The sequence below is a fragment of the Plectropomus leopardus genome, chromosome 15 (genome assembly GCF_026936395.1).
Source record: "Plectropomus leopardus strain MGB_pleo_1.0 chromosome 15, ASM2693639v1, whole genome shotgun sequence".
In the NCBI taxonomy this organism is placed as follows: domain Eukaryota; kingdom Metazoa; phylum Chordata; class Actinopteri; order Perciformes; family Serranidae; genus Plectropomus; species Plectropomus leopardus.
The window spans coordinates 25,325,704-25,350,262 of NC_142190.1; the positions used below are offsets into that span (position 1 = coordinate 25,325,704).

General features: G+C 41.2%; 2 protein-coding genes and 1 long non-coding RNA gene across 10 annotated transcripts in view; 2 read left to right on the top strand and 1 right to left on the bottom strand.

The window, feature by feature from the left end:
• LOC121952942 (uncharacterized) overlaps positions 1-16,109 on the bottom strand; it is a 28,220-nt gene extending 12,111 nt beyond the window's left edge. Inside the window, exons 1-5 of the long non-coding RNA XR_006106470.2 lie at positions 15,986-16,109; positions 13,506-13,683; positions 11,752-11,832; positions 11,048-11,121; positions 8,081-8,255 (exon numbers count right to left, since the gene is read on the bottom strand). This is a non-coding gene — a long non-coding RNA (uncharacterized LOC121952942). The remainder of the gene's footprint in view (positions 1-8,080; positions 8,256-11,047; positions 11,122-11,751; positions 11,833-13,505; positions 13,684-15,985) is intronic.
• h2ax (H2A.X variant histone) lies at positions 277-943 on the top strand. The gene has a single exon (XM_042499951.2). It carries the CDS (start codon positions 380-382, stop codon positions 806-808), a length of 429 nt encoding a protein of 142 aa, XP_042355885.1. The 5' UTR covers positions 277-379; the 3' UTR covers positions 809-943.
• Positions 4,727-24,559, top strand: part of LOC121953028 (pleckstrin homology-like domain family B member 1) — a 37,210-nt gene continuing 17,377 nt past the window's right edge. For 5 of the 8 annotated variants that reach the window (XM_088088629.1, XM_042499943.2, XM_042499948.2 and 2 more), the window contains exons 1-7: positions 8,217-8,536; positions 10,546-10,644; positions 11,357-11,480; positions 14,031-14,201; positions 16,009-16,134; positions 17,754-18,784; positions 23,962-24,192. In XM_088088629.1, the coding sequence (XP_087944755.1) occupies positions 8,534-8,536; positions 10,546-10,644; positions 11,357-11,480; positions 14,031-14,201; positions 16,009-16,134; positions 17,754-18,784; positions 23,962-24,192 (1,785 nt within the window). In that variant the 5' untranslated portion in view covers positions 8,217-8,533. Of the gene's footprint in view, positions 4,944-5,170; positions 5,389-8,216; positions 8,537-10,545; positions 10,645-11,356; positions 11,481-14,030; positions 14,202-15,302; positions 15,601-16,008; positions 16,135-17,753; positions 18,785-23,961; positions 24,193-24,559 lie in introns of those variants that run through there. The other 3 variants (XM_042499944.2, XM_042499945.2, XM_042499949.2) reach the window with 3 other exon arrangements.

The window sequence follows — 24,559 nt, forward strand, 5'->3', positions numbered from 1 at the left end:
TTTCCTGCACAATTCAAAAAAGCGCCAAAAACCTTTAGCAGGAGGGAAGCTACTCGATTGGTCTTCTTTATCCGCAGCTTTACACATGAGCCAGTCACAAAGGGCTGGAAAACAACAGCCAATCGCTGTTGTTTCTCCTGTAAGACCCATTGTGATTGGTTTGAAGCCAGAGCAGATAAACCAATAGTCACTGACTTCCTGTACCCTTTGACCTCTGAAAGCCAGTCATAATTGGCTAGTTTCATCACAAAAGCCAATCACGTTGTAGGGCGGGACAAAGCTGGGGGTTTATATCCTGGTTGTGCAGTACCAATCGCCACATCAGTTGCCTATAACGACCACAGCATCTCTACTCAGAAAATAAACGCGACAACCGAAAATGTCTGGAAGAGGAAAAACCGGAGGAAAGGCCCGCGCCAAGGCTAAGACTCGCAGTTCCCGTGCTGGTCTGCAGTTCCCAGTGGGCCGTGTCCACCGTCTCCTCCGTAAGGGTAACTACGCTGAGAGGGTCGGCGCCGGAGCCCCTGTGTACCTGGCTGCCGTCCTGGAGTACCTCACCGCTGAGATCCTGGAGTTGGCTGGAAACGCCGCCAGAGACAACAAGAAGACCCGTATCATCCCCCGCCACCTCCAGCTGGCTGTCCGCAACGACGAGGAGCTGAACAAACTCCTCGGCGGGGTGACCATTGCCCAGGGCGGTGTCCTGCCCAACATCCAGGCCGTCCTACTGCCCAAGAAGACCGGCCAGTCCGCGCCGAGCTCCGGCAAGGCGGGAAAGAAGGCCTCCTCTCAGTCTCAGGAGTATTAGCTTGCTGGCTAATAACTTTCACCCCAACGGCCCTTTTAAGGGCCACCCACCCCTCATCGAAAGAGCAAATGTCCTTGTTTGTTGCTGTCGTGTTTAATTTCTCTTTTTTATTTAATAAACGCTTGTTTTGTAAAAGTGGTCAGCACCATTTGTTGTAAGCTAACCGCAGCCAGAGCTAACGTTACTTGCTAGTTTTATAAAGAGTCTGCTACCATTTTTGATGAGTTTAGCCAGTCATTGTTCACCAAATCATGGCAGACCATAGCACCCTGCACTTAAAAACAACAAAAAACATTAGTTGTGAGGTTTTTAAGTTCTTTGAATAACAAACTAGGGTTCACAGTTAACATTGCTAGTCTTGCAGGCCATTACTGGTCTAGGAGAAACAAATCATGGCACCCGCTGATGAAATAGGATCCTTTATACACACCTTTTGTTCCCAGAGGGGGGACTCTGCAGCTTATACATTAACGACAAAAATAAATACTCTTAACAAAAACTCAATAGCTACATAAACAACTTAAAAGAAGCTAGATCCATGTGAAAAGTTACCATAGTTAAATGAGCGGTGCCACGGTGGTGTAAGTAATAACAGCGTTAACGTGTCTATGTAAACAATGTATACCAGGGTCATTTAAAAACATGCACTGCAGGTTCTTTAACTTGAATCTGCATCACAGCCTGCAGGTCAATGCTCATCTGGTTCCTCCTAGCATGACTGTGCAGCTTTTGTGTAAGATGGGCTTTAATTTGTCCATCTTCAGCCATTAAATTAAATGTGAACAAATTCTCCAGTACACACTCTGCACACACTTGACACACTGCAATTCATATTTTGCTCAGAAAAAAAAGCATAGTAAGAGTTGAGCTTCTTTAAGTGTTGGAAATCAACTTTTAGTCCACCTGCCACTGAGGCTGATGGATTCCAAAATCTACCAGCCACTCAATAGATGATGAGTGAAGCAAATCTAGCAGCCACTTGAACAAAATACCAGCATTTGGCTGATGGCTGGTGCTAATTTCCAAACTTGAGGCAAACCATACACTCTCACATTGCCTTTGCCTTACCTTTAAGCAGGCCATGGTGTTTAGCTTTTGTTGAAGCCCTGGTGTTGATTAATGGTCATTTTGAAAGCTGTGGTGCAGTAACATTTTGCTTATCCCAGTTGAACTGAATATGTGAGGCACCACAAACTACAGCCTACAAAATGATCATAATGTTTAATCACCACCTCTAAAATGACTACTGAACATTTCCATTAAGAAGGTAGGATTCTATGCAGCACTACTGTATTAGACTGCAACAGCTGCAGTGTACCTAAGAAACAGACAGCTGTGTGTACGTTGATGTATAAAACCACTTTTAGATTTAGGGCAAGTGGATTTGAACATTGTGGGATATTACCCATCAAAACAGTTTACTTCTGTGAAACTGTGCTTAATTCAGTGCCTGTGCATCTGTTTGCTTAAAGCATGCATGACACAGTAACGGTTCTTTCTGCTCAAAGCTCCAGGTGTTTCCTCATAACATATAGAGAAACAAACAACTGCAGCCACTTCATAAAGCATGAGCACAGGGACACCTGTAGCTCTGACACAGCAGGCATGTAAATTCTGAATGAATGAATGAATGAATGCCATTTCATTCTTAAGTATGCCCTCTACTTATCAACTCCACCATCAACATTTATGATATACTGTATATGTTAGAAAATAGGCAATAAAACAATCAAGCAAGCACATTTCTGTTACATGAGACAAACACCATCAGTCCAGTTCCAGTAAATCATGTGAATCATTTTTGGTAGTGTATTAAGATAAGAAGTTTAAGTATTTTGTGGTGTAGTATAATTATCCAGGTGTCACAATCCCTCAAAATGTCAGCTGGCAAATTATAATCACTGGAAAATGATCTCAACCATTGAAGCTCCCTCACAATACACACCAGGTTGCATAACAGAAAATCACGGCCTCTGACACCTTGCTGGACAGCAACACAGCACAGTAATCAGACTACAAACACATCCAAGAGTCCCAAATGCAACTGATACAGCATGCCAGAAAAGAGCAATACAACTGCATGACTAAATGTACCCATTCTTCACTGCAATAATCCATGATGCAGTCTAACTTTTGCTGCCCCAAGTAGGCAAAGAGTCCATTTTTGCAGGTTTCAGATCTGCTGATTCTATAACCTTTCACCATACTTCAACTGATACCGAGCAAACTGAGCAAACTGGCTTGATTTCTTTCAAAAACATGGGAGGGCAATGAGTGTCTTTACAAGAAACAGCCCAATAAATTGCAGGAAATTAGTAAAACATTACAACTACCTGAAGAAAATCCAAAAACAAACAAAAAAGTTTAAGTGACCTTAAGAAAGTACAATACATTGTTTTTCTTTTTTTTCTGTAAGAATTTTTAATAGATAATTAAGAACATTATAAATATAGTTTCTGGATATTCAGTTGATTTGGATCTTTTTTGGAGTGCAGGTAGTTTCATTAATATTTCTATTTAATGAATTTAAAATTTGGCTAAAACAATAAGCAAATTGATGACATGTTGTCCATTGCTGAAGAGAATAGGATTTTTGCATATAAATTAAGTAAAATTTTCTTCCAAAATATGTTTTCAGGTTCAACTGAAAATCAGCCCAAAATACTGTCACATACACACATTGAACAATAAAATAAAACTTATTTCAGTGGGTAACTTTGACCCGTCAGCTTTTGGTTTCTGGTGTAACAGCAACAAACTAAATGCAACAAATTTATCAATTAATTAAAAAAAATGTTTGTGCTACAAATTGTAGCCCGTAGAAATAATCACAGACAAAGTTCAATATATCGTATGAATTTCATGACCTGAGTCCAAAATGCACTTCACTGACTTTGCCACTAGGGGTCAATTGTTTCATGCATGAAAATTTGGGATATGTGTGACATGTTGATGCTCGTGTGTTTCCAGTTAATAACAACCGAAGACAGCTCACTTTACATATTGTTTCAACAGATATTTAACACATGCACCTCACGATAATACCACAAAAAGACTGCTTGAATGAAAATCACATCAAAGTGATATTAAAACATTCAAATATCTTGATCTATCCATCAGTCCTTCCAACTGTCACACTCACTAACTCTACGCATGGGATTCCTAGGAGACATGGTGATTTTAATGTCATCAGCGGCAGATTACTCGTTTTGCCATTACATCTCAGACATGTGCAGCTAAAAATGCACCCATAACCTTTCCGCAGGAGGACAGCCTGCAGATATTTCTGTCTGCTTCCACTGTTTTATTAGTGGCAAAAGCAGCGTGACGCACCGAGTCTGAGCCGAGCCCAGGACAGGCTGAACCAATTACTCGGGCCTTGACAACGTGTCCAACACCGACGGCCGGGCTCAAAATTCCAGCCTGGGAGGAAAAACTTGGACGTCCATTGGCTGTGATAACTATAATTTACTGACTGGCGCTCCGTCAAAGGCTCTAAATTTACCAGCTCCTCTCAGCTGTTTGTGACAATATAAACAGTGATATGTCAGAAACTATGCATGAAGCAGAAAAGTCACAGAAACGGTTGACTTGAGAGAAAGTATGTCCGGGAAATGTCACTTGTTCTCTTCACAAAGTACAAACAAAGGCAATCTAATCCTTTACAAGTTTGCAGTGATCTCATCCTGAAACTTTTTCCATGTTTTGTTCATTGCAGCTCAGCAGGATAATGAATGGAACAAGTATTACCTAAAGCTGGTTCGAGGACACTAAAGGGAAAGATTTCACTGGGTAGTGACCAGGCACAGTCTGTACATGTGAGAAAATCTGGATCTGCCTTGTAGGAATCACAGAGGAATTTTAGATCCAAATGAAGGGGAAAAAAGAAAAAGTGGGGAGAGAAAAAGGGCCGGAAAGAGGGGTGGACCCGGCAGAAAGATGTATATGGATGCACTGAGTGTTTCACCTTGAAACAGTCCCGGCAGCAGTGAAGAACTGACAGCATATTTCCATCCTCCAGGAGAGAACTGGGAGACTTTTCTCATGAGGAGTTGGGAAGATGCCACGTCTGTTATGTTTTTAATCTTTGGACTGAATCGTCCCACAGATGACAGGATGCTCCTAGCCAGCTCTGGTAATGAGAAACAAAAATGTTCGCTTGATGGTGTGTAGTAATGAGAGACAGAACAAGTAGGGGAGAGAGAAAGAGATAATGGGGCTATTGTGGCAGTTTAGACTCATGGTTTGCAGCTCAATGTGACCCAGTTATCTCTTACTCATTGTGTGACAGACTTCACATGCATTCATTACATAGCCTAAATATTTTTATCTTTAATTACTGACTTTGTGCATGCAGATTTCTAACCCCAACCCTAACCCTACAGAGCAGGTGAAAGTCATTTGGTTTCAGAGAGAGAGTTTAGGAGCCAAACCCAGCTGTCTCTGTGCATGAGCACTTTTATGTGTGTGAGAGAGATCAGGCTGCCTTTAGGGCTCACGCGTCCAATAATGCACTTTGGTGGAATTACAGGCTGATGAAGTATTTCCCCAACAGGAGTGTGAGGTGCACATGTGCCTGAGTGAGTATATTTTTAGATTTAAAATGCCAGAAACTTTCAAATGTGATGCTTTTCTTTATGACAAGGAAAACAGGTCAGATAAACTTTATCATTACAACTTGATGCTTCTAAATAATATGTACACTTTTCTTATGTGTGGTGAGTAATGTGAGACAAGTGGACAGATGTTACAAAGGAGTGCATCTGTTTTGTGGGAGACTCAAAGGATATTTTTGGGGGAATATAAGCAGCTTCCTGTTGTTCTTTTTATGTATGCCTCTTGTTCGTCTGGGGTCCAGCCTCATCAGAGCAGCATATGGCTGACCACATGATGAGAGTTGGTATTTTCTGTGCTGTGTGACGATTGTTGCAATATATGAGAATGTGGGTGTTACATCAAGCAGAGCAAATCAGGATAATCACGTATGTGCGTTGTAAATTTGCGGCAGAATATAAGGATAAGTTTTGCATTTTTCCTGAAATGTTGTTAAAATGAGACGCCACGATGTCCTGACAGCTATCTAAAATTTTTACTGTAGACGGAAAATATCTGTATGAGCCATCTGTGAATCAGTCTTCCGTGACGCCTCCCTTAGGATGAGGGTCTTTCTTGTGCTGAACCGAGTCTCACGTGCAACATTCCTCCCAACCACAACAAGCTCCAGCACTCAGATGGTTAAGTTCAGCTTAGTCCAAAGTGCATGTTTTGGCCTGCCAATCTTAGTGGAGGAGGCCGGATTTGTGCACAGCTGAGAGGAAGTGCTGACTGGGTTTAGGGCAGGGAAGTCCCCGTTACCTGATTTAAAGCGAGAAGGAAGGTGTAAGCTGTTTCCCATCAGACTGGAATGTGAGCTGCATCTACCTCTGACTGTATCCGACTCAAGCATTTTTGTACCTGACCGCATGCTTCCACCTGTCTAATGTCATGTGTAGACATCCTGCGGAGATCTACAGATGTCTGCTCCACAAATCAGGTTAGCCAGAACAGTCTGTATCAGCAGGGTAGAGACGGAAAGGGGGTATGGTGGGGGGTCCAATGCTAAATGTTTTCTAAAAAGCCCCAATCTTCTTCTTTATCTTTTTCCGAAATGATGTAATGATTTTTTTTTAGGTATTCTACTATTTCAAATGGCTTGAAAAATAGTGCATATAGCTGCTGTAAATGCCCCTTGGATCGCATTACGTTTGGGCTTTTAAAAAAAAAAAAAAAAGATATAAGAACAGTCAAAAAAGGCACATCGTAGCTATGTTCACATATTTGAATGAAACAAACTGAACGAGAGCAGCAACCAACTGAATCAAAACATGCATGCACCTAGGTTTGGGCTAAGTGACCCCGCATTGTTTACAATTTCTGGCTCCACCCCTGATACAGGACACACACACTGTACAATCTGAAGCTCCCACTGGACACAAGATTCAAACAACCGTCGTATCAGTGCAGTCAGTAAAATACAAACACTGACACTGCAGCTGGAAAATCCTCTGGTTGAACTTTTGTCATCGTCCTACAGCAATCATAACTTGTTTGAACGCTGAGGCATATCTACAGATAATTCAAGCTCACAAACAAGACCATAAAACCGAGTCGCATGAACTCATAGCACTGGCGAGGAGTCAAGATCAGAAAGCAAACTGACATTAATATCGATCAGTAATCCATCTGGACATTCATACTGATGTGTTTAAACTCTAAGGCAAAATAAAAACATTCCTCTCATAGTCTGGATGGTTTTATGTGAGTGAAATATTACATAGCCTTTTTATTCAAACTTAATTTGAAACATTTGTGAGTTTTATAGCTTCACCCCAAGAATAAAATAATTCCTTCAAACCACTTTTGCTATAAAAATGCCTCAAACAACATATTTTCAAATCCCTGTGCTAATAATCCAATAAATCACAATATTTACAGCCATGCGACTGGAATTTGGTGAGTAATACACTTTTCTAAACTAGATACTGGTAATAATGGCTATTGATAATTTTGTTAAAGATTGATGTTGCCTTTAATTAGCCCCTCCCTCTGCTATATTATTGTATTAGCTGTAGCTGGAGTGACTAATCTACACTTCAAATCCCCATTTAAAGGACACTCAGCAACTTTTCACTCCCTCAGCTGTAACTTCCACATCATCACTGAGGGCGAATGACTCAAAACATCAATGCTCTCTACTAGACTTCTGCTTCAAGTCCATCTGGTTACTTAGCTGTCTCTATTTGTTTGTTTTTATTTTCCTTAGTGACTCATCATCTGCTTCATTTCCTCCGTCTCCTCTCTGGCCTCTGACCATGGGAAAAGCCATGAGAGATCAATAGTGGAGTGTTTCTCCCACTCTCCTCCACTCTCTCTGTCGGTATCGGGCCAAATGGTTCCTGTGGGACGTCTGAAAAGATGGCTCACATGTGTTCACTCACTTCCTGTGGAACATTGTATTTTCTCTGTCCCATCATCGCTAATGTACCGAGCACAGTGCACGCATTATGATCCAAAGAGCTTAGTCATATTATCATAAAGTGTTATTTAGCATTTTTCCGCAGTGGAAATACCCATTTCACTCTCGTTTGTTACATCAGTGGCGCAGAGCTCGGAGGGGGAAGTCAGAGGACACAAGGTCTTTTCCATCTCATACTCCTACACCATGTTGTATTTCCTCCCTGGATCTGACTGTTAACACCTGTTTTACTAATAGACAACTCTGAGGAGACTCACAGCATTGAAGGGGCCGGATCTCCAGGTGTGGTCCATCTGATCTTTCAATCAATGGAAATCCTGTAGGAGTGAATACCTCTCAGGGACAAGGAGGAACTGAACTTTGACCCCGACGTTTCTCTCAATATGGAGTGTTTTGAAACTGGAGTTGAAAGTCTTCACTCATAGAGTTTGTCTGCCAAAAAAAGAGAAAGGAAACCAATTTAAAAAACAGTCAGATGTAACAGCATAATTTTAAGGGCAGTGCCGGTGGCGGGTCCCCCTCTGTAACTCTGCACCGGGATGGGGAGGAGAAGGGTTTGGGAGGAGGGAAATAGCAGAGGAACTCAGTGAGTGAATGAAGAAAGCTCGGAGCAAGACGTAAATAATAATGTGGACACTGCTCTATGGATTAGTACACTACACACAGACTCATGGATCTAGCTGCTGTCTGGACTCTTTAAGAGTAGAGAAATGGTAAGAGCTGCATGCCTGTCTGTAAAGTGAGTAAACTGTTGACTGTTTGCAGCACTGTTGTGTTTGTTAATTGTTTCCTGCCTCATCCTCTATAAAAAAACACACCCTCTTTTATTTTATTTATCATTTTAAATGTAGAATTTAAACAGTCAGTGTTCACCCTGAGCAGAAATCATTTCTCTTTAAAAGTAGCAGCCCAGACTGCGTGGCTGCCGGCGGTGTCTATTTTCAGAAGCTCATGGCAACTCTGAAGGGCATAACTGCCCCCATAATCACAGGTTACAGTGGAAGGAGCTGCATTTGCAAGCACTAAAACTATTCTCCGGCCTGGGTGTGTACGTTAAATCACTGAGGCTTGTGGGTGCAGGAGCATATGTGTGCACATGTGTGTGTGTGTGTGTGTGTGTGTGTGTGTGTGTGTGTGTGTGAGTGTGTGTGTGTGAGTCAGACAGCCAGACACACACTGACCCTGCCCACTCTCCCGTCCTCCTGTGTCTGACTGCGTGGCTCAAAGAGGGCCAGTGTTGACAGCCCGTGGGCTGACAGCAGAGGCGTGAGGGGGTCCAGTGTCAGCGGCGAACAGAGGGGACGGTCTGTTCTCCGTGTCACTGGGTCCTCTGAGACTCGCACACTAGATGTGATTGTCAGATATGTGTGGTTTCACGCGGCGGCTTTGTCTGGAGTGACATCAGACGCAGATAGAACGCCCTGTTGTCTCAGCCAGGGGCTAAACTGGGACCGTGGCAGCTGTGGATGGTTTTTGGCATTTTTTTTTTCAAGAATTTGAATTGATTAGTGATGTCAGCATGGAGAGACAAAGAGGTCAAGCATTTGTTTTTGATGCAACAGTCATGTGACAGTGTGCGCATGGGCCAGTGTGGTCACTTCCCCATTAAAGAGTTTTAACGATATTGAATAAATACCCTGGTATACCATAATAATGTGATACTGTCCAAGCCTAATACAGAGAGGGGAGGGAATTAAAGGAAAGAGCAGAATAAATGAGAAATTCAGGTCAAGAGTTGCTATTTACTGTTTGGATGAATATGTAAACTATATTAATCATATGTTATTAGAGACTGACTGCTGTCTTCACTGCCACCATCAAAGCACCAAAAGAGGGTATATCTTTTGGAGAGATGGTGTTCATCCCTCCAGTGGAGTTTCAGAGAGGCCGTTGTTGAACGTAGCCTTCTTTATTCCCTAAATTTTTAATCTATTTGTTTGTCATATATGGAGATTGCCACATCATTAAAGTGATCTTCAAAATCAAATGTCAAACACGCCATACAGTAATTTTTTTCACTAGTAGACAAAACAGACACAAGATTGTCGGAAGTTTTGACTATTTCAGTTTGGCCTGGAATGTCGAGCTGATACTAAATTGTTGCCAGGACTAGCAGCCCATGTGGGTGATAGTAAAAGACGTGGATACCAGGTTTTAGCAGAAAAATATGGTGAGTCATCTGGCTTGCTTATGTGTCTGTGTGCGATTGTTTGAGGTCCGTCTGGTGCTGTTTCCCTCTCGTCTGATGTGAGCGGCGATGAGCAGGCAGCTGGATCTAATCTGCAGCATCTGTCTGCAAACACGGAGTGTGTGTGTGTTTGTGTTTGTGAGATCTGTATATGAGTCACAAGTGACTCATCGAGTACAGATCCCCCCAAAGTGTAAGGGGCCTGCAGAGCTCATTCACACCTGCTGCTGCTACATCTCAAAAGTACTATTGTGATTAACTGAGTAAATTCACTCTTAGATTGAGGCATAAATCAACACAAACTCTTTATGGATTATTTTGTCCGGCTAGTTCTGCTGAAACAATTACCCAGTATAATGCTTTGGTCACATGGGCTTATAAGTGGGGCAGGAGGTTTCTAAGGAAAGCACTGTTCCCATTGTAGTACAACTGTAGTAGCAGTATTCCCAGCGTACCCATTCATGCCCTGCTCTCTCTCTCTCTCTCTCTCTCTCTCTCTCCCCTTCTCTCTGTGTATGTGTGTGTTTGCTTCAGGATCCTAATGTGTCAGATAATTCTGACAGTCCAGCCGACATGGAGCGTATGAGCCGGAATAAAGTGGAGCATGGGCGACAGACGCACCAGGTGTTACAGGTGAGTCATTTCTTACTTCAGGGTCGATAATCATAAAAGCTGATACAAACGGGCGGCTAAATCACAAGAAATGTACTTAATTGCTGTCATTTATCTGCTTTGAGTCAGTTTGTTGCTCAATGTCAGATTTTAAATGTTTTAATGATTTAAAAATCAGATTTTAACAATAAATCAGCCTAAAATCAAAAAAAGGAATCTACCGATCAGTGCTTGCTGTAAAAATGGACATATCTACCTTTTTTTACGTAAATAATTGTAGTATGTGTTATTTCTTCATCTTTATATATAGAGAGACATGGGCATTTCTATGAGCTGTCTCAGTAATATGGACTCTAATTGTTGTATTCCTCTGTATTTCTAACGTCTGACATTAAAGTAAAAAAATCTTAAATGAAAATCTTACCATGTTCAGTCTTCCAGTTGGAGACAGACATCTGGGTTATATATATGAGGCTCACATTAGAAACGGGAGTTCAACTGTTAAAAAAAAAGAAGAATCAAGTACATATATTGGACTTCTGATCTGACCATTTAAATATGTATTCTTTGCTGTTTAACTGTTCATACATGTAGTTTTCAATTTGAAGATTTGGTACAAAGCTAACGACCTCTTAACTGACTGCTAAGATGTGTCAAATCAAAATGCTGTGTGTAGAAAGTAACTCTGTATTTGTCATGTAATATTGCTCTTTAATTGATTTTGTGTTGAAAGAGCACACCTTTAGACCTGATTGAGACGGGCAAGTCCCTAAAAGTCCAGGCAGAGCGCCCCCACTTGGTTAGTTTGGGAAGTGGACGTTTGAGCACCGCCATCACCTTGCTACCACTGCTGGAAGGTGAGCCCCTGTGTGAGATTTTGAGTGTGTGTTGATATAAAATATTGTTGGGTTCATTAAAATGTAAACTAGTGGCCAACTAAAAATAAAGTATTTTCTCACTAAAACTATTCACTACTTATTTTATAGATATCTCAGTGCCCTTGAATGGAACATATGAAGCCTCATTAACAGGTGTTTTATGTGCACTCCCGACTTATCATGCTGCACCATTATTCTGTTAAAGAAATACTTCACCAACAAAATGATCATTTTCATATCAATTACTCACCCCTTGTTATGTTGAATTTATGAAGATGAAGATTCTCGCATGCCTCCATGGTGAATGAAGAATCCAAAAATTGAGAAAATTCTTGATGGAGTAAAAGGGGCCCACATGTAAGAAGAGCAAAATAATATGGAAACATCCTGTTTACAAACTTTCACACAGCTCGTGCAAATCTCATCGAAGTCTCACTTATCCAGTCATATTCTCAGTAATTCCCAAACACGTAGACTTTTGCCTAGCACACCTGGGTAAGCATATGTGTTTGAACTTTGCTCAGTGGAATGCACAAGCACAGTTCAAACTGAGTGGCAACATCTGGGACAGAAAAATGAAGCCAATGCAGCAGTGCCAAGAACTGCAGTTCTTTGCATGGGCACTTGAATCTGGCTCCAAATCCTATCTCTCTGGTCGCACTCAGTTCATTCAACTCAAAACCTTCACATTCCAGCCATTTCTTGTCATTACCGGTGTTCCCCATGGTTCAGTCCTGAGGCCCCTTCTGTTTATCATCTATCTTCTTCCTCCTGGCCATATCTTCTGTACATTTAACATCCATTTTCACTGCTATGCGGATGACCCCCAGCTCCACCTGTCCACCAAACTAAACTCCACTCTCCCGCCCACCTTCTTCTCTGACTACCTACAGAAAATCAAATCCTGGTTCTGCTGCAACTTTCTCCAACTTAACAGTGATAAAACCAAGGTCCTAGACTGAAAAATGAAGCCAATGCAGCAGTGCCAAGAACTGCAGTTCTTTGTATGGGCACTTGAGTCTTTCTCCAGAGGCGAGTCACAGACCCCCATGTTAAAATTCCCACCTTTCCAGCAGAAACAACCATGTTTACAGCCTGGTACAAAAACCCTTTTTTTTGTCTTTGAATAGAACTTTCTTATGACCTTAACCATTTACATTTTATTATGGGTTAAAGTTACAACTAATTAATGGCATGGCTGTTTGAGTGTCCGGTGACAAGTTGCTACCACAGCGAAAGCTTTGGCTAGGTAAGGTAACCATGGCATAGCCCAGAGTAGCTGTTGCTATTTAAGTGTGTTTTCAGTTCATGAAAAAGTCTTGTTCAGCTTCTGTTTGTGCTGAAAAAAACCTCTATGGAGTAAGATATTCAGTTTTTCTGGTAAGTTCATTTTGTTTTGATGTTTTTGAGCCTGTTTTTCACCAATAAAAACTTGCGTTATCATTATCATAGTTAACCATGGCTGTAAATTCACCATGCTAACCAAGCTAGCAGCCAGCATTAGCTAGTTTGTGTAGTTATATCCACCCTCTTATCCAGTGCAAGCCCCAAAAAATGTAAGATGGTGGCAGCCAAAATGCTGAACTTTAAGGCTAAAAAACAGAACTCCACAAACCAGTTGGTTACCTCATAGTGGCAAGTCCATTATTTTATGGCTCAAACGCATGTGCTTACCCCAGCATGCTACTCATAGGCCTATGCAGAGGAGTTTTAAAGAGTGATGTTTTCGCAAAATTCAACAAATAAACAAAAGGTAAATTATTCCTTCAAGGTGACCTGAGAGGAGCTAATATGATCAGGAAATTACATGTTTTTAACCCACATGGTAAAGTACAGTTTGTATAAACCCTGATATCTCTGTACTGACTACAGGATCTGTAATCTATTGTTAGCATACATACACTTCCATAATCATATGATTTAAAATAAGTCAATTGTTCTTTAATAAATAAGCGGCACGACTTGTCACAAGTGATGAATTGACAAAAACTGGTGACATCTCACCTTCTAACCATCTTGTTGTTACTCATACTGCGCCACAGTTGCAATCACACCCTTGCTTGTGATTTTTCTTGCACCATTTGTCTTGCACTCAGCCAAGTCACCACAGAGGAAGAGAAGGGTGTGACAGTAGCACCCATGAGAAAAGTCTTCTGGGATTTTCCGTATGTCTCCATCTCGTCTGTTCGAGAATAGACAGTGTTGAAGTGAAGTTTTGTGCGCTCAGACAACAATATAAATACAACTGATAATCAAATTACAACACAGGAAATAGTTGATGGTTATATTAATTTCCTCTGACGCGATGCCTTTCATCTGCCCGGCTGAGCACATCTCTTGAGACTAACACCTGTTTTTCAACATTAAATCACGTGCTGATGCCATTTGTAACCCCACCCATTTGGCCTTGACCCCTGAGATGACACCCATACTTCGAACTGTAACCTAAGAATACTTCACAGAAGTATTAGCAGGTCCATGAGGATCTCCTGTAAGTGACGCTGAGAAAATGTTTTCTCTTGTTTACAGGGAAAACCACGCTGGGCAGTGGGGAGACAGATATCCCTCTGCAGGGCCACGGCATTGCAGCTCAGCACTGCTACATTGAAAATCATGCAGGCAGCATCACCCTGTACCCATGTGGGAACCAGTGCTCTGTAGATGGCCTTCCCATCACCAAACCCTATCGCCTGACACAAGGTAACACTGCCACAGCCTTAAGTTTTTGTCTGTTTTCATAATAGGATTTTTGGTGTTACAGCTGTTTTTCTTGCACCTTATATCAATCAACCTTACCTATATAATTTAACTTTATATATGTACTCTAGTGGAATCACTGACATACCCTTTGCTTAGTTTAAATCCTATCTCTGTGGCTGCACTCAATCCATTCAACTCAAAACCTTCAAACTCCAGCCATTTCCTGTCAATCCCGGTGTTCCCCATGGTTCAGTCCCGAGGCCCCTTCTGTTTATCACCTATCTACTTCCTCTTGGCCATATCTTCTGTACATTTAACATCCATTTTCACTGCTATGTGGATGACACCCAGCTCTACCTGACCACCAAACTAAACTCCACTCTCCCACCCACCTCCCTCTCTGATTGCCTACAGAAAATCAAATCCTGGTTCTCCAGCAACTTTCTTAAATTTAACAGTGAAAAAACCAAGGTTCTCTCATCAGCACCAATCCACCTTGTCAAAATATTCCCTTACCATTGATAACTCTTTAGTTTGTCCCTCCCCTCAGGTTAAGAGTATGAGTGTCATCCTCGACAGTACACTATCATCTCAAGCTCACATCAATAACATCACTCGGTTGGCATATTCCATATTTCCATCTACACATCTATGCCATCACACTGAACTACGTTGTTGATGATGGCAACCATTAAACCTGCTTGAGCATGTTAGCGTTGTCACTGAGGGCCTGTTAGCGTGCTGATGCTAGCTCAAATTTCTAGGTATAAACTCTTAGTCTTGTGTAACTCTCCCTTCTCTGTGATATCACACTGATGTACAGTCAGATGACTCACTGAAATGGTAAATGAATTGTAGTTTTACAAACTCATACATAAACTGAGTTCTGCTGTCACTGAGGGCAAGGTTTGATGATAACACTGTCCAGCTTCACAACAACAAAACTGTCCCATGTCCTTCCAGTAACTGGCATACTTGCCATAAAAAAAGCACAACAGTCCCGCCCCCCTCAGTCCCCTCTATGTGGGATCCAAGCCAGCAGCTACACCAGAATGTCATTTGAAGCCGGGTGATCAACCAGTGTGTGTGGAGGCAGCAGCTGCTGAACAAGAATACTTCAGGCTTCATTCAAAGGACCCATGTCATAAAATCCTGATAAAAACAACCCGGGAATGAAGGAAACTGCTTATTTTATATCATAAGGAACAACATTGCAGCAAAATGGACCTTTGACTTTATTTTGAAGGATGACAAAAATATTTAACTCCCTGTGGAATATTCAGAACTGGAAACAAAACTTCAGCTTGTGACTCTTTGGGAATATATCAGACCTTCTTGAAAGCCACTGGAATTGCAGGGAATGGAGAGGGAGATGATTTTGCTTACTGGTTAATTACATGTGAGTTAAACTGAGTCAGTTTGTGTATGTCAGAGAAAAAACACTTCCTCTAATTGTAAAAGTTCTCTAAATGACTACAAGTCAAAAGAACAATACTAGATATACTGAGTTATTTGCCACGTCTGTGTCACACTACCCCTTGCTTTCACTCTTCGATCCCTTTATTTTACCACACATCAGGCTGAAATGTGGTTCGCATTCAAGGCTTGTTTAGTTAAATCTTACAGACAAAACAGTCCACAAGTGCTGTTGAGCAGGACATCATTAGAAATACATCAATGACACCGCCTCAGAAATAATGTATGGCTGGTATCAGTCAGTTAGTAAAATGTTTGTAGCAGTACATTTATTGTGGTGTAAGGGTTAGAAAAAGATGTTAACATACCCACATGGTCTTATCTCCGGCAGGCTGCATGCTGTGTTTTGGTCAGTCGGCCTTTTTCCGCTTCAACCATCCAGAGGAGGCCCTGCGGATGAAGAGCATGCTGCCTGGAGGGAGTCAGGGACGGAGCACCACAAGAACTCAACCCACTGGTAAAGATCCCACTTTGATAATTTCACGTCATACTGTGATTCAGTAGCTGTGAAAAACATACAGTTTATGTTAATAATCCGTGGATGCTGTTAGTAGGGCTGGACAATATATAGATATTATATTGATAGCCTTACAGAGGACTAGATATCACCTCACATTTTGGATATCATGATACTGCAAGTCTTGTCTTTTCCTTCCTTTAAAAGCTACATTACGGTAAACTGTGACATCAGTTTACCGTAATGTAGCTTTTAAAGGAGGAACTTACCAGACTGTTCTAGCTGCTCTATTTGCCTTTACCCACTTAGTCATTATATAGACATTACTGATGATTATTTATCAAAAATATCTATGAGTAAATATTTTGTGAATACACCATTGCTACAATATTGTTGCAATATCACTATTGAGATATTTGGTCAAGAATATTGTGATATTTTATTTTGCCTATATCACTCAGCTCTAGCAGGTAGTAATGATAACCAATCAGGGACCCAGAAATAAGCTGGTATGTATGAACAGTTTCTTCAGTAGCTATTCTGGGCAGAGCAAATGCTTTGGGCTGATAGATATTTAGTCACAGTTGGGGTCCTACTAATGTAATGTACCAATCAAGAAGTTGCATAAGTTCCCGTCACTGCTGAGCAAGGATCGTACATCTGTTGCGGTGAATTACAACTTTGGCCTCTGAGTAGGATGACATATGTGATAAAGCTGTGCATTAGCTGTATGGACTATTCACGTTTTAATCCAAAGAAATTGTTACTAAAATGACGGTATTCACGATAAAAGATAACTGTTAACATTTGGTTGGTTGAATATTTTGATATAAAACTCAGAACTGAACTTTTGACATTGAACTTTTCATTTCACCAAGTTTACCATCTCTCGATTTTCATATCCCCAGCTGTACAGTTGGTCTTGTCTGACTGAAACATTGGTCATTATCCTTGACTGGATGCAGAAATAGCTGGTTCAGGGCTAATTATCTGTGGCCTACATTGTGATCTAGTTCATTTAAATCTGTGGTTTTCGCTCAAGGTGTGACCCCATTGTGACAAAGGATTGTTGTAACCTTTCTTGTTACAGTTACATTCAGATTATGTTATATTATTCTGGCCTGTAATTGCTTCAACTCGTGCTGCCGATGATATCTAGAATCCATTCTCCTCTGACCTTACTGGTTTGGCTGTCAGTGCCTGAGCAGCACAGTCAGAGCCACCACACCCTGCCCAGTGTGTATGGCCCACTCTTTCCTGACCGGCCCTGATTTCATCTGCTCTGAATGAGGTAAACGGCTGCAGCTTTTATATTTAGCAGCTCCAGATCCCTGCAGGATTACGACACAACTGAGGAGCACAACATCCCGACTGCTGGGATGGGCTCCAGAAGAGCACAGGCTCTGAGACATTTATTTGTTCAGGTGTTTGTCCTTTTATGGGCTTCCCCCTTAGCACTGACCTGAGGTGTGCTGGATGTCAGTAGGACAAAGATGACACAGGACAGATACCTCCCACTATGTTTGTTTATGTGTGTTTTTGCAACTGTCTTTTTGAGTGTCGTCTTCCGTTATTCGTCAGGAATGCTCACGCACAAGTGTTTCTGTCTCCCTTTGTAGACTCGAGCATTCTGAACGGAAACCATCAGTCTCTTTCAAGCAATGGCGACTCCAAAATCAACAACATAGCAAAGAACCTCCAGGACTCTTTGGTGTTGAAGGCTGGATCTGGTAAACAGCCCATTCATCAGCCCTCTCCTCCAAACATGCTCAATGGGAGGAACGGCTCCACGACAGAGGACTCCATTAGTGAAAACAGCAGCAGCCTTCTGAGCCAGAACCTCGGCAGAAAAACCCCTCCAGTACCAGCCCGGTCCCCTCATACCAACCACGCTCCAGTCCCCCATCCACGGACCTCACTCTCTGTGGCCCCGAGCGGTACAAGTGGTGGTAAGAGGGCCAAGGAGAGCCCAAAGCTTCTTAGGAACAAAAGAGCGGAGGCCAGATCAAGCCCAACATCACCTAGCAGGGGGTCAGGACAGGGCCAAGAAAACTCTAACCGAAGTCGCACAGCATCCCCTGTCAAATTTTCCACAACAGCTCCATCCAGTCCTCGAGTAAGAGGCTCTTCCCTGCAGAAGAGATCACCCAGCCCCATGAGGACTCCAGAGCCGGCTGGTGTCACCAGCTTGAGAGAACTTCCTCCTCTTAGCCCTTACATGTCCCGCAGAGGGGCTCCAGGATCGCAGGGCTCAGCTTCCTCCCTCGCCTCACAAAGCTTCCCAGTTAAACCTGAGGGTCCCCAAGGCCACCTCAAACTTACTACTTCAAAAGCAGAAGCCATGAGGGCACTGTATGCCCAGGGTCCACCACCACTCTCTGGGCTGGAGAAGGAGCCCGGAGGCAGGCAGTTGAGGTCTGGCCTGGGTTCTCTGTCTGGTTCGTCTCCTCTCGCGAGCCCTCGTAACCAAAGAAAGACCTCCAGTATGACCACGACAGGATCCTCCAGCAAGGAACAGAGTCTTGTAAAGCCATATACTCGCGAACGCAAGAACAGCATCTCTGAAATTAGCGACAATGAGGACGACTTGCTGGAATACCATCGCTGGCAGAGAGAGGAGAGGCTGCGAGAGCAGGAGATGGAGAAACTGGTGAGTGATCAGCGCGTCAGATGTGACTTCACACTAGATATAAGGGTAGAAAGTCATTTCATCATCATATATTCAGCTCAAATTCTGGATGTTGATGTGAGCATTGCTCAGGAAGTCAAAGAAAACATTTGCTGCTCTGGTTTGTCCTCTATGACTGTTAGTTTTTCCTATATCCTGTTTACAGGCGGAGTTTGTATATACTTAAATCTTCAATAATCCATTTTTGACCGATTTGGAGAAAAACATCTAAACAAGCTGACAGGTGCAGAGTCACAGCTGTATCCGGGTGTACAAACTACTAATACATCTTTTAAAACATTTTTTATTTGCAGACTGTGCAAGAAATCCCATGATTTTAAGGGACATTATGACAGTTAACCCTTTGAAACTTACGCAGATTGGCTTTATTTCTTTCATAAACATGGGAAGAGAAAGAATGAAATGAATGAGCCCAAAACAAGTAAGAAAATTGTAAAACATACAAGAAAATTAGTTTTTAAAAAAATTAATGAAAATTAAAAAAAGAAACAAGAAGAAGGTAAAAAAACAAACAAGGAAATAACCTAAAATAAATTCTCAAAATTGCAATAATTCTATAACATAATTTTAAATATGTAATTATGATAATTAGAAATATAGTTTTTCCCTAGACATTTTTCCCTCTTTAAAATACATTTTAAAAAATCTATTCATTTCTTGCAGTTAGTGCAACAATTATTATCAGGTTGCTCCTTGCCTTTTTTCTAGTGTTTCTGAAAAAAATTGCACCAACTTGCTGAGGGTTCAAAGCATTAATTACTTGTGAAAGGTGTCTAAAAGCAGCTGAAGAAAAGTGACGTCGCTTCAGGTTTCAAAGAGTTAAGCAAAGGTGCCGAGCCTGCTGGCACAGCCGACGCAGTGTCTGCATTCAGATATCTTGTCTAAATCTCCTGGCATACAGCCACTAGCTCATCTCTCCGGAGCATTACTGGCATCGTCGGCCCATGTGGCCAGAGCGACCCTGGGTGAACATTCCTCCACAAGTCTTGAGGTCCAGAGCGCAGGGCGCGGCTGGTTGTTGTTCAACACTATATTTATCAAAAGGAAGAGTGGCTCTTACTTTCAGAGTTGCCACCGCTGGACTGAAGGCTCTGTTTTATTCGCACCCACACTAGATCACTGACTGCATACTTGTTATCCATCCTCAGTCCACACCCACCAGCCCTCCCACCACCACCATTCTTCGGCCCCCACCCCAGCCTGCCTCTGACAGCTGAAGGGACCATAGGGAGAGCAGGGGGTGGGGGTTCCTGGCCCTCCATGTTCACAGACTATTTCAGGAACCAAAAGGTTTCTGGTAACAAATAAGAGTTACTGACAACGTGCGTCTGAGTTGGACTGATAGGCGTTTGACTGCTGCAGATACAGCATGTGCACGTTTGTGTTGAGTCATACAGTATGCAGTGGAGTAATGTAACAAAGTAATAATACTTAGTTAGAGTACTTGAGTATTTTTTGGAAGTATCCGTACTTTAACTTTTACATTTACCCCACAACATGTGCTTAATAAAATGGATATTTTTACTCCGATACATTTCCCCTAAGCATTTTAGTTACATACTACGAAACAGGAAAGGAAGGGAGGGAGGAATAACTGGATTTTGTTCTTTAAATCCTTTAAGTAGTAAAAAAAAAAAAAAGACCTTGTTTTTCTTCGTGTATTACAGGCTTAATTTTTAGGGTAGGGTATGTTATGAAGTAAATGTCATAATACTCAAAATTCTGATCGCTTGCTTTTTTATAGCCAGTATTTACTTGTACTTTTACTTTTAATACTTAAGTAATTTTAACATCATGAAATTACTTTTGATACTTGAATACAGTAAATATCAGATATTTTAACATTTTTACTCAAGTAATATTCTATTAGGTGACTTTAACTTCTACATTCATTTCCTGGTAAGATGTCTGTACTTTTACTCAAGTATGGCTTTTAAATACTCCATCCATCACTGCCGGTATGTGAAAACAATGTAAGCCATAACAATACATAACCAGGTAAGTGATTTTGCTAGTGCCAATGGTGTGCTGATTACTGTTTTTGCTTGTGATGCATATTTGGAATTAACTCCAGACAGTGATATTATGATGTTTAAGGAAAGCTAAACACCACCACATGCAAATTCTATTTTATTACACCACTACCCCATAATAAAGCCTTAAGCTCAACCAAACACTCAATTTATGTAACTCTACATTGAGATTTTGTGTTGGCTGACATTTCAAAGTTTTGGGTGATTCCTGGTTATGCTAAGGCTCAGGCTACTGCATGCATACTGTAAAATATATGTGTTCCTGTATACACAGTAATTCAGGGGACCTTTCACCACCTCCTGATTCAGAGCATAAAAATTCTAATTTACTGATCTAGAGAAACCTTGCCAACATAATTTTAATACGTTTTGTTAACATAATAATGTTGATAATTACATCAACTTAATATTGTGTCAAATCTAAACTCAATTTTATGTGTTAATTTATTGAAAACAAAATTTAAATTGTAGTAAGGTAATTATATTGCTTGATAATTAAACTTCTCCTCTGTCAGTTCAGGATTTCAAGTCCACTCCCCTGACCACTTAACATGCCTGGACAAATTCAGACATTGAAGGCTGTGTTCAAGACCTGCAGGCCAAACAACTACAAACCGAAGGACATTTCTTACTTTCTGTCTTATAAGCTTGTGTTTTTCTATCAGTTATAAAGTTAGCGTGACTTAAAAATGCCTTCGATTGTACAAGAGAAACTCATTCCCCTAACTCAATGTAATGTGCTTATTACACTTGATTTCATTAGAAGTTGTCATAACTCAAAAAGATTGATGCAAACCATTGCGTTATTTTTTTGTTGAGCCAAATCATTTGTTTTTAAGTGTAGGATGCACACATGTTAGTGTAGATAACAACTGTGTGAAATAAGTTCCTTTATGACCTCGTCAGCGTGCTAAGGGACAAATCACGTAGAGGCAGATGGAGCTTCAAGCTTGAATGATAATGCAAGGCTGCTGTTAAAAGCACAATAAGACATTTTGGGGAATAAGTGAGAGCCTATGTACTTTCTCCCCAAGAGTTCAGAGATTAATAGCGCTCTATCCATTTACTCTGAAGGTAGAGCCAGGGGACGGTTAGCTTAGCTTAGCATAAAGACTGGGAGCAAAGGCAAAAGGCTAGCCTGGCTCTGCCCGAAGCTAGAAAACCTCCTCCACTAATTAGGACAATATCTCATTTGCTCAAACTGTACAAAAAGTGTAAAAAATAACAGATTTTACTCTGAAGCTCACACCAAGAGACAGTTAGCTTAGTAGAAAAACTAAACAAAAGCAAGCACATACTGAAGTGTAAAACTTGGACTGTGACGTTAACTTCATATTTAACATTCAGACATGAAAGCTTCCATCTTCTAATTTAATCCTTGTTCCCAAAATGTCAAAACTGTTTTGAACTACTTTAAGAAGGGCACTGCATTATTACTCTTGAATCATCATCATAGCATCATCGTATCAGGGGACCTCTAAGCTTCCTGTTTTTCTATTGCAGGTGTGTTGAAATTTCCACACAGAATTTAATGGCAAACTAGCTGGATCGCTATGAATTATGTTTGGGTTCCTGGATAGATTCTTGGATTGTTTGTACAGCAGCCTTAACAGAAGCACACAAAAAAAGATCAGCTGTAGGCCTATAGATGAGAGAGACAAAGAGAGGATTTCCTCTCTGTTAAATGAATGCCCTGCATGTGGCACACTGCTCTCTTAGCACAGTTGGCACAGCTATGCAGGATTTTTTTTAATCTCACTTTATTGAACCCAACCTACATACACAAATACTGCTGCTCTTTAAAAATCCCATGCTGCACTTTATCTCTTACTTGCAAACGTAAAGGGCACAGCAAGAGAGGAAAAGATGTGATAGAAAAGTTAATTTTAGCATCAATTCCACCAGGAAATTTGCAGAAATATTTTCCATTTTTGTGGGAGGTTCTGGTTATTGATTTCTATGGCAATACATGATGCAAAAATATTTGAATGGCCAAAAACTGTAACATCTCAGTAAAAATAGAACAGTCTTTTTGGTGTTGAGTTAGATGAGAGGGTCAACACCGCTCTAATATCTACCGTAACAAAATCCAGCTGATATAACATACAATAACGTGATGTAACATGTTATTAAAAGAGCTTCAGAGGTGTTGGCAGGCCGATTTTCTTACCTTTAGATGGAAGCGGGCTAGCTGTCCCCCCCCACTTCCAGTGTTTGTGCTGAGCTCCTCATCTGCTGTAACTGTAAATTTCACACACAGACATGAGAGTGAGATCTTCTAATCTTACTCTTGGTAAGAAAGCAAAAAGCTGTCGAATCCAAATATGTGGTTCATTATAGGTTTATATTTCTATCATTAAGTCTATATTTTACTTTTAAACTTGCCAGTTTAAATCTCTGAAGTCAAGAACTGAACTGTGCAAACAGCACAGACAACTGTCTGAGGTGTAAATCTTGCAGTTAAAGTCAGTGCTGACAGAGCTTATGTGGTTATTTTAACAGCCTGAATAATTTAAATGCCAGACAAAAATGGCTGTTGGTTGTGGAAATAATAAAACAATACTGCAGGAAGAAGCACATCAGGCACAATTGTTCCCAGTCTCACCAGATTCCTAATTATTGTTTCACATTCTGTTATTTTGATGAGATTAAAGAAAGCATCCCATTGTTTGGAGTGATGAGAGACAACAGCCTCGCCACAAGCTAGAACCATGTGGCATAAGAAACAAAACACAATGAGGAACAAAAAAAATAAGAATGTAAAAGAAGAGCAATATGATCGGAGAGTAAAAACTGTTGCAGAGTAATCCCAGCAGCCAAAACTCACCAGCGTCTTCCATTTTTTGTTCTTTGAGTTATAAAAGTCTGTAAAATTCTGATCTCATAAACAGCTCCAGCTCTGACATGTTTTACTATAAACCCCCTCCCGAGAGACAAACTACATCAGCTTCGGCCTTCCTGCTATCGGGTTACAGTTGTCCCGTGCCAGTGGCTGAGGGACAGCTGCCTAAATGGGACAATGTCACACAAGGACTCTTGCAGCTAATCTGCAATCTGACCTATAATGTGGGACAGGCTCACTTACGTGTCACATCTCTTCTGCAGGAGCGACAGAGGCTGGAGACCATCCTCAATCTGTGTGCGGACTATAATCACGAGGACAGTGCTGCAGAGCTGGCCGAGGTGGTGAGGAGCGGGCTGCTGGGGGGCGCTACGGGGACCTGCTCGGACACAGCGGGGGGGATGTCCCTTCAGGACAGAGCCCAGCGGGGGGGAGAGAACGACGAGGAAACACAGAGAGAGGAGTCAAGCAGCACAGAGAGCACACATCAAGAGGTAATAAACACATACATACAGGCATGATTTATGTTTTTGTTTGATTAGAAATCTATAATCAAACATCGATACACACACACACACACACACACACACACACAGATATATATATATATATATATTTATAAACCTTTATTTAATCAGGTCCCACCGAGATCAAGATCTCATTTTCAAGTGAGACCTGAGTACATAATAAAGAAATAAAACTACCAATTTAACATGTACAATATCAGTTATTGTAAATAAAATAATGTAAAATAATTTTTAAAAAATTATAAATCAAAATACATATAAGTCAATTAAAACAAGTGACAAAATCTGTCAGGATTTTGATTAGATTTTTTAATTGACCCATTGAAAGCAGAGT

Bases quoted from the DNA above. Each gene is read 5' to 3' on its own strand.
- h2ax (XM_042499951.2), top strand. From the start codon at position 380: ATGTCTGGAAGAGGAAAAACCGGAGGAAAGGCCCGCGCCAAGGCTAAG.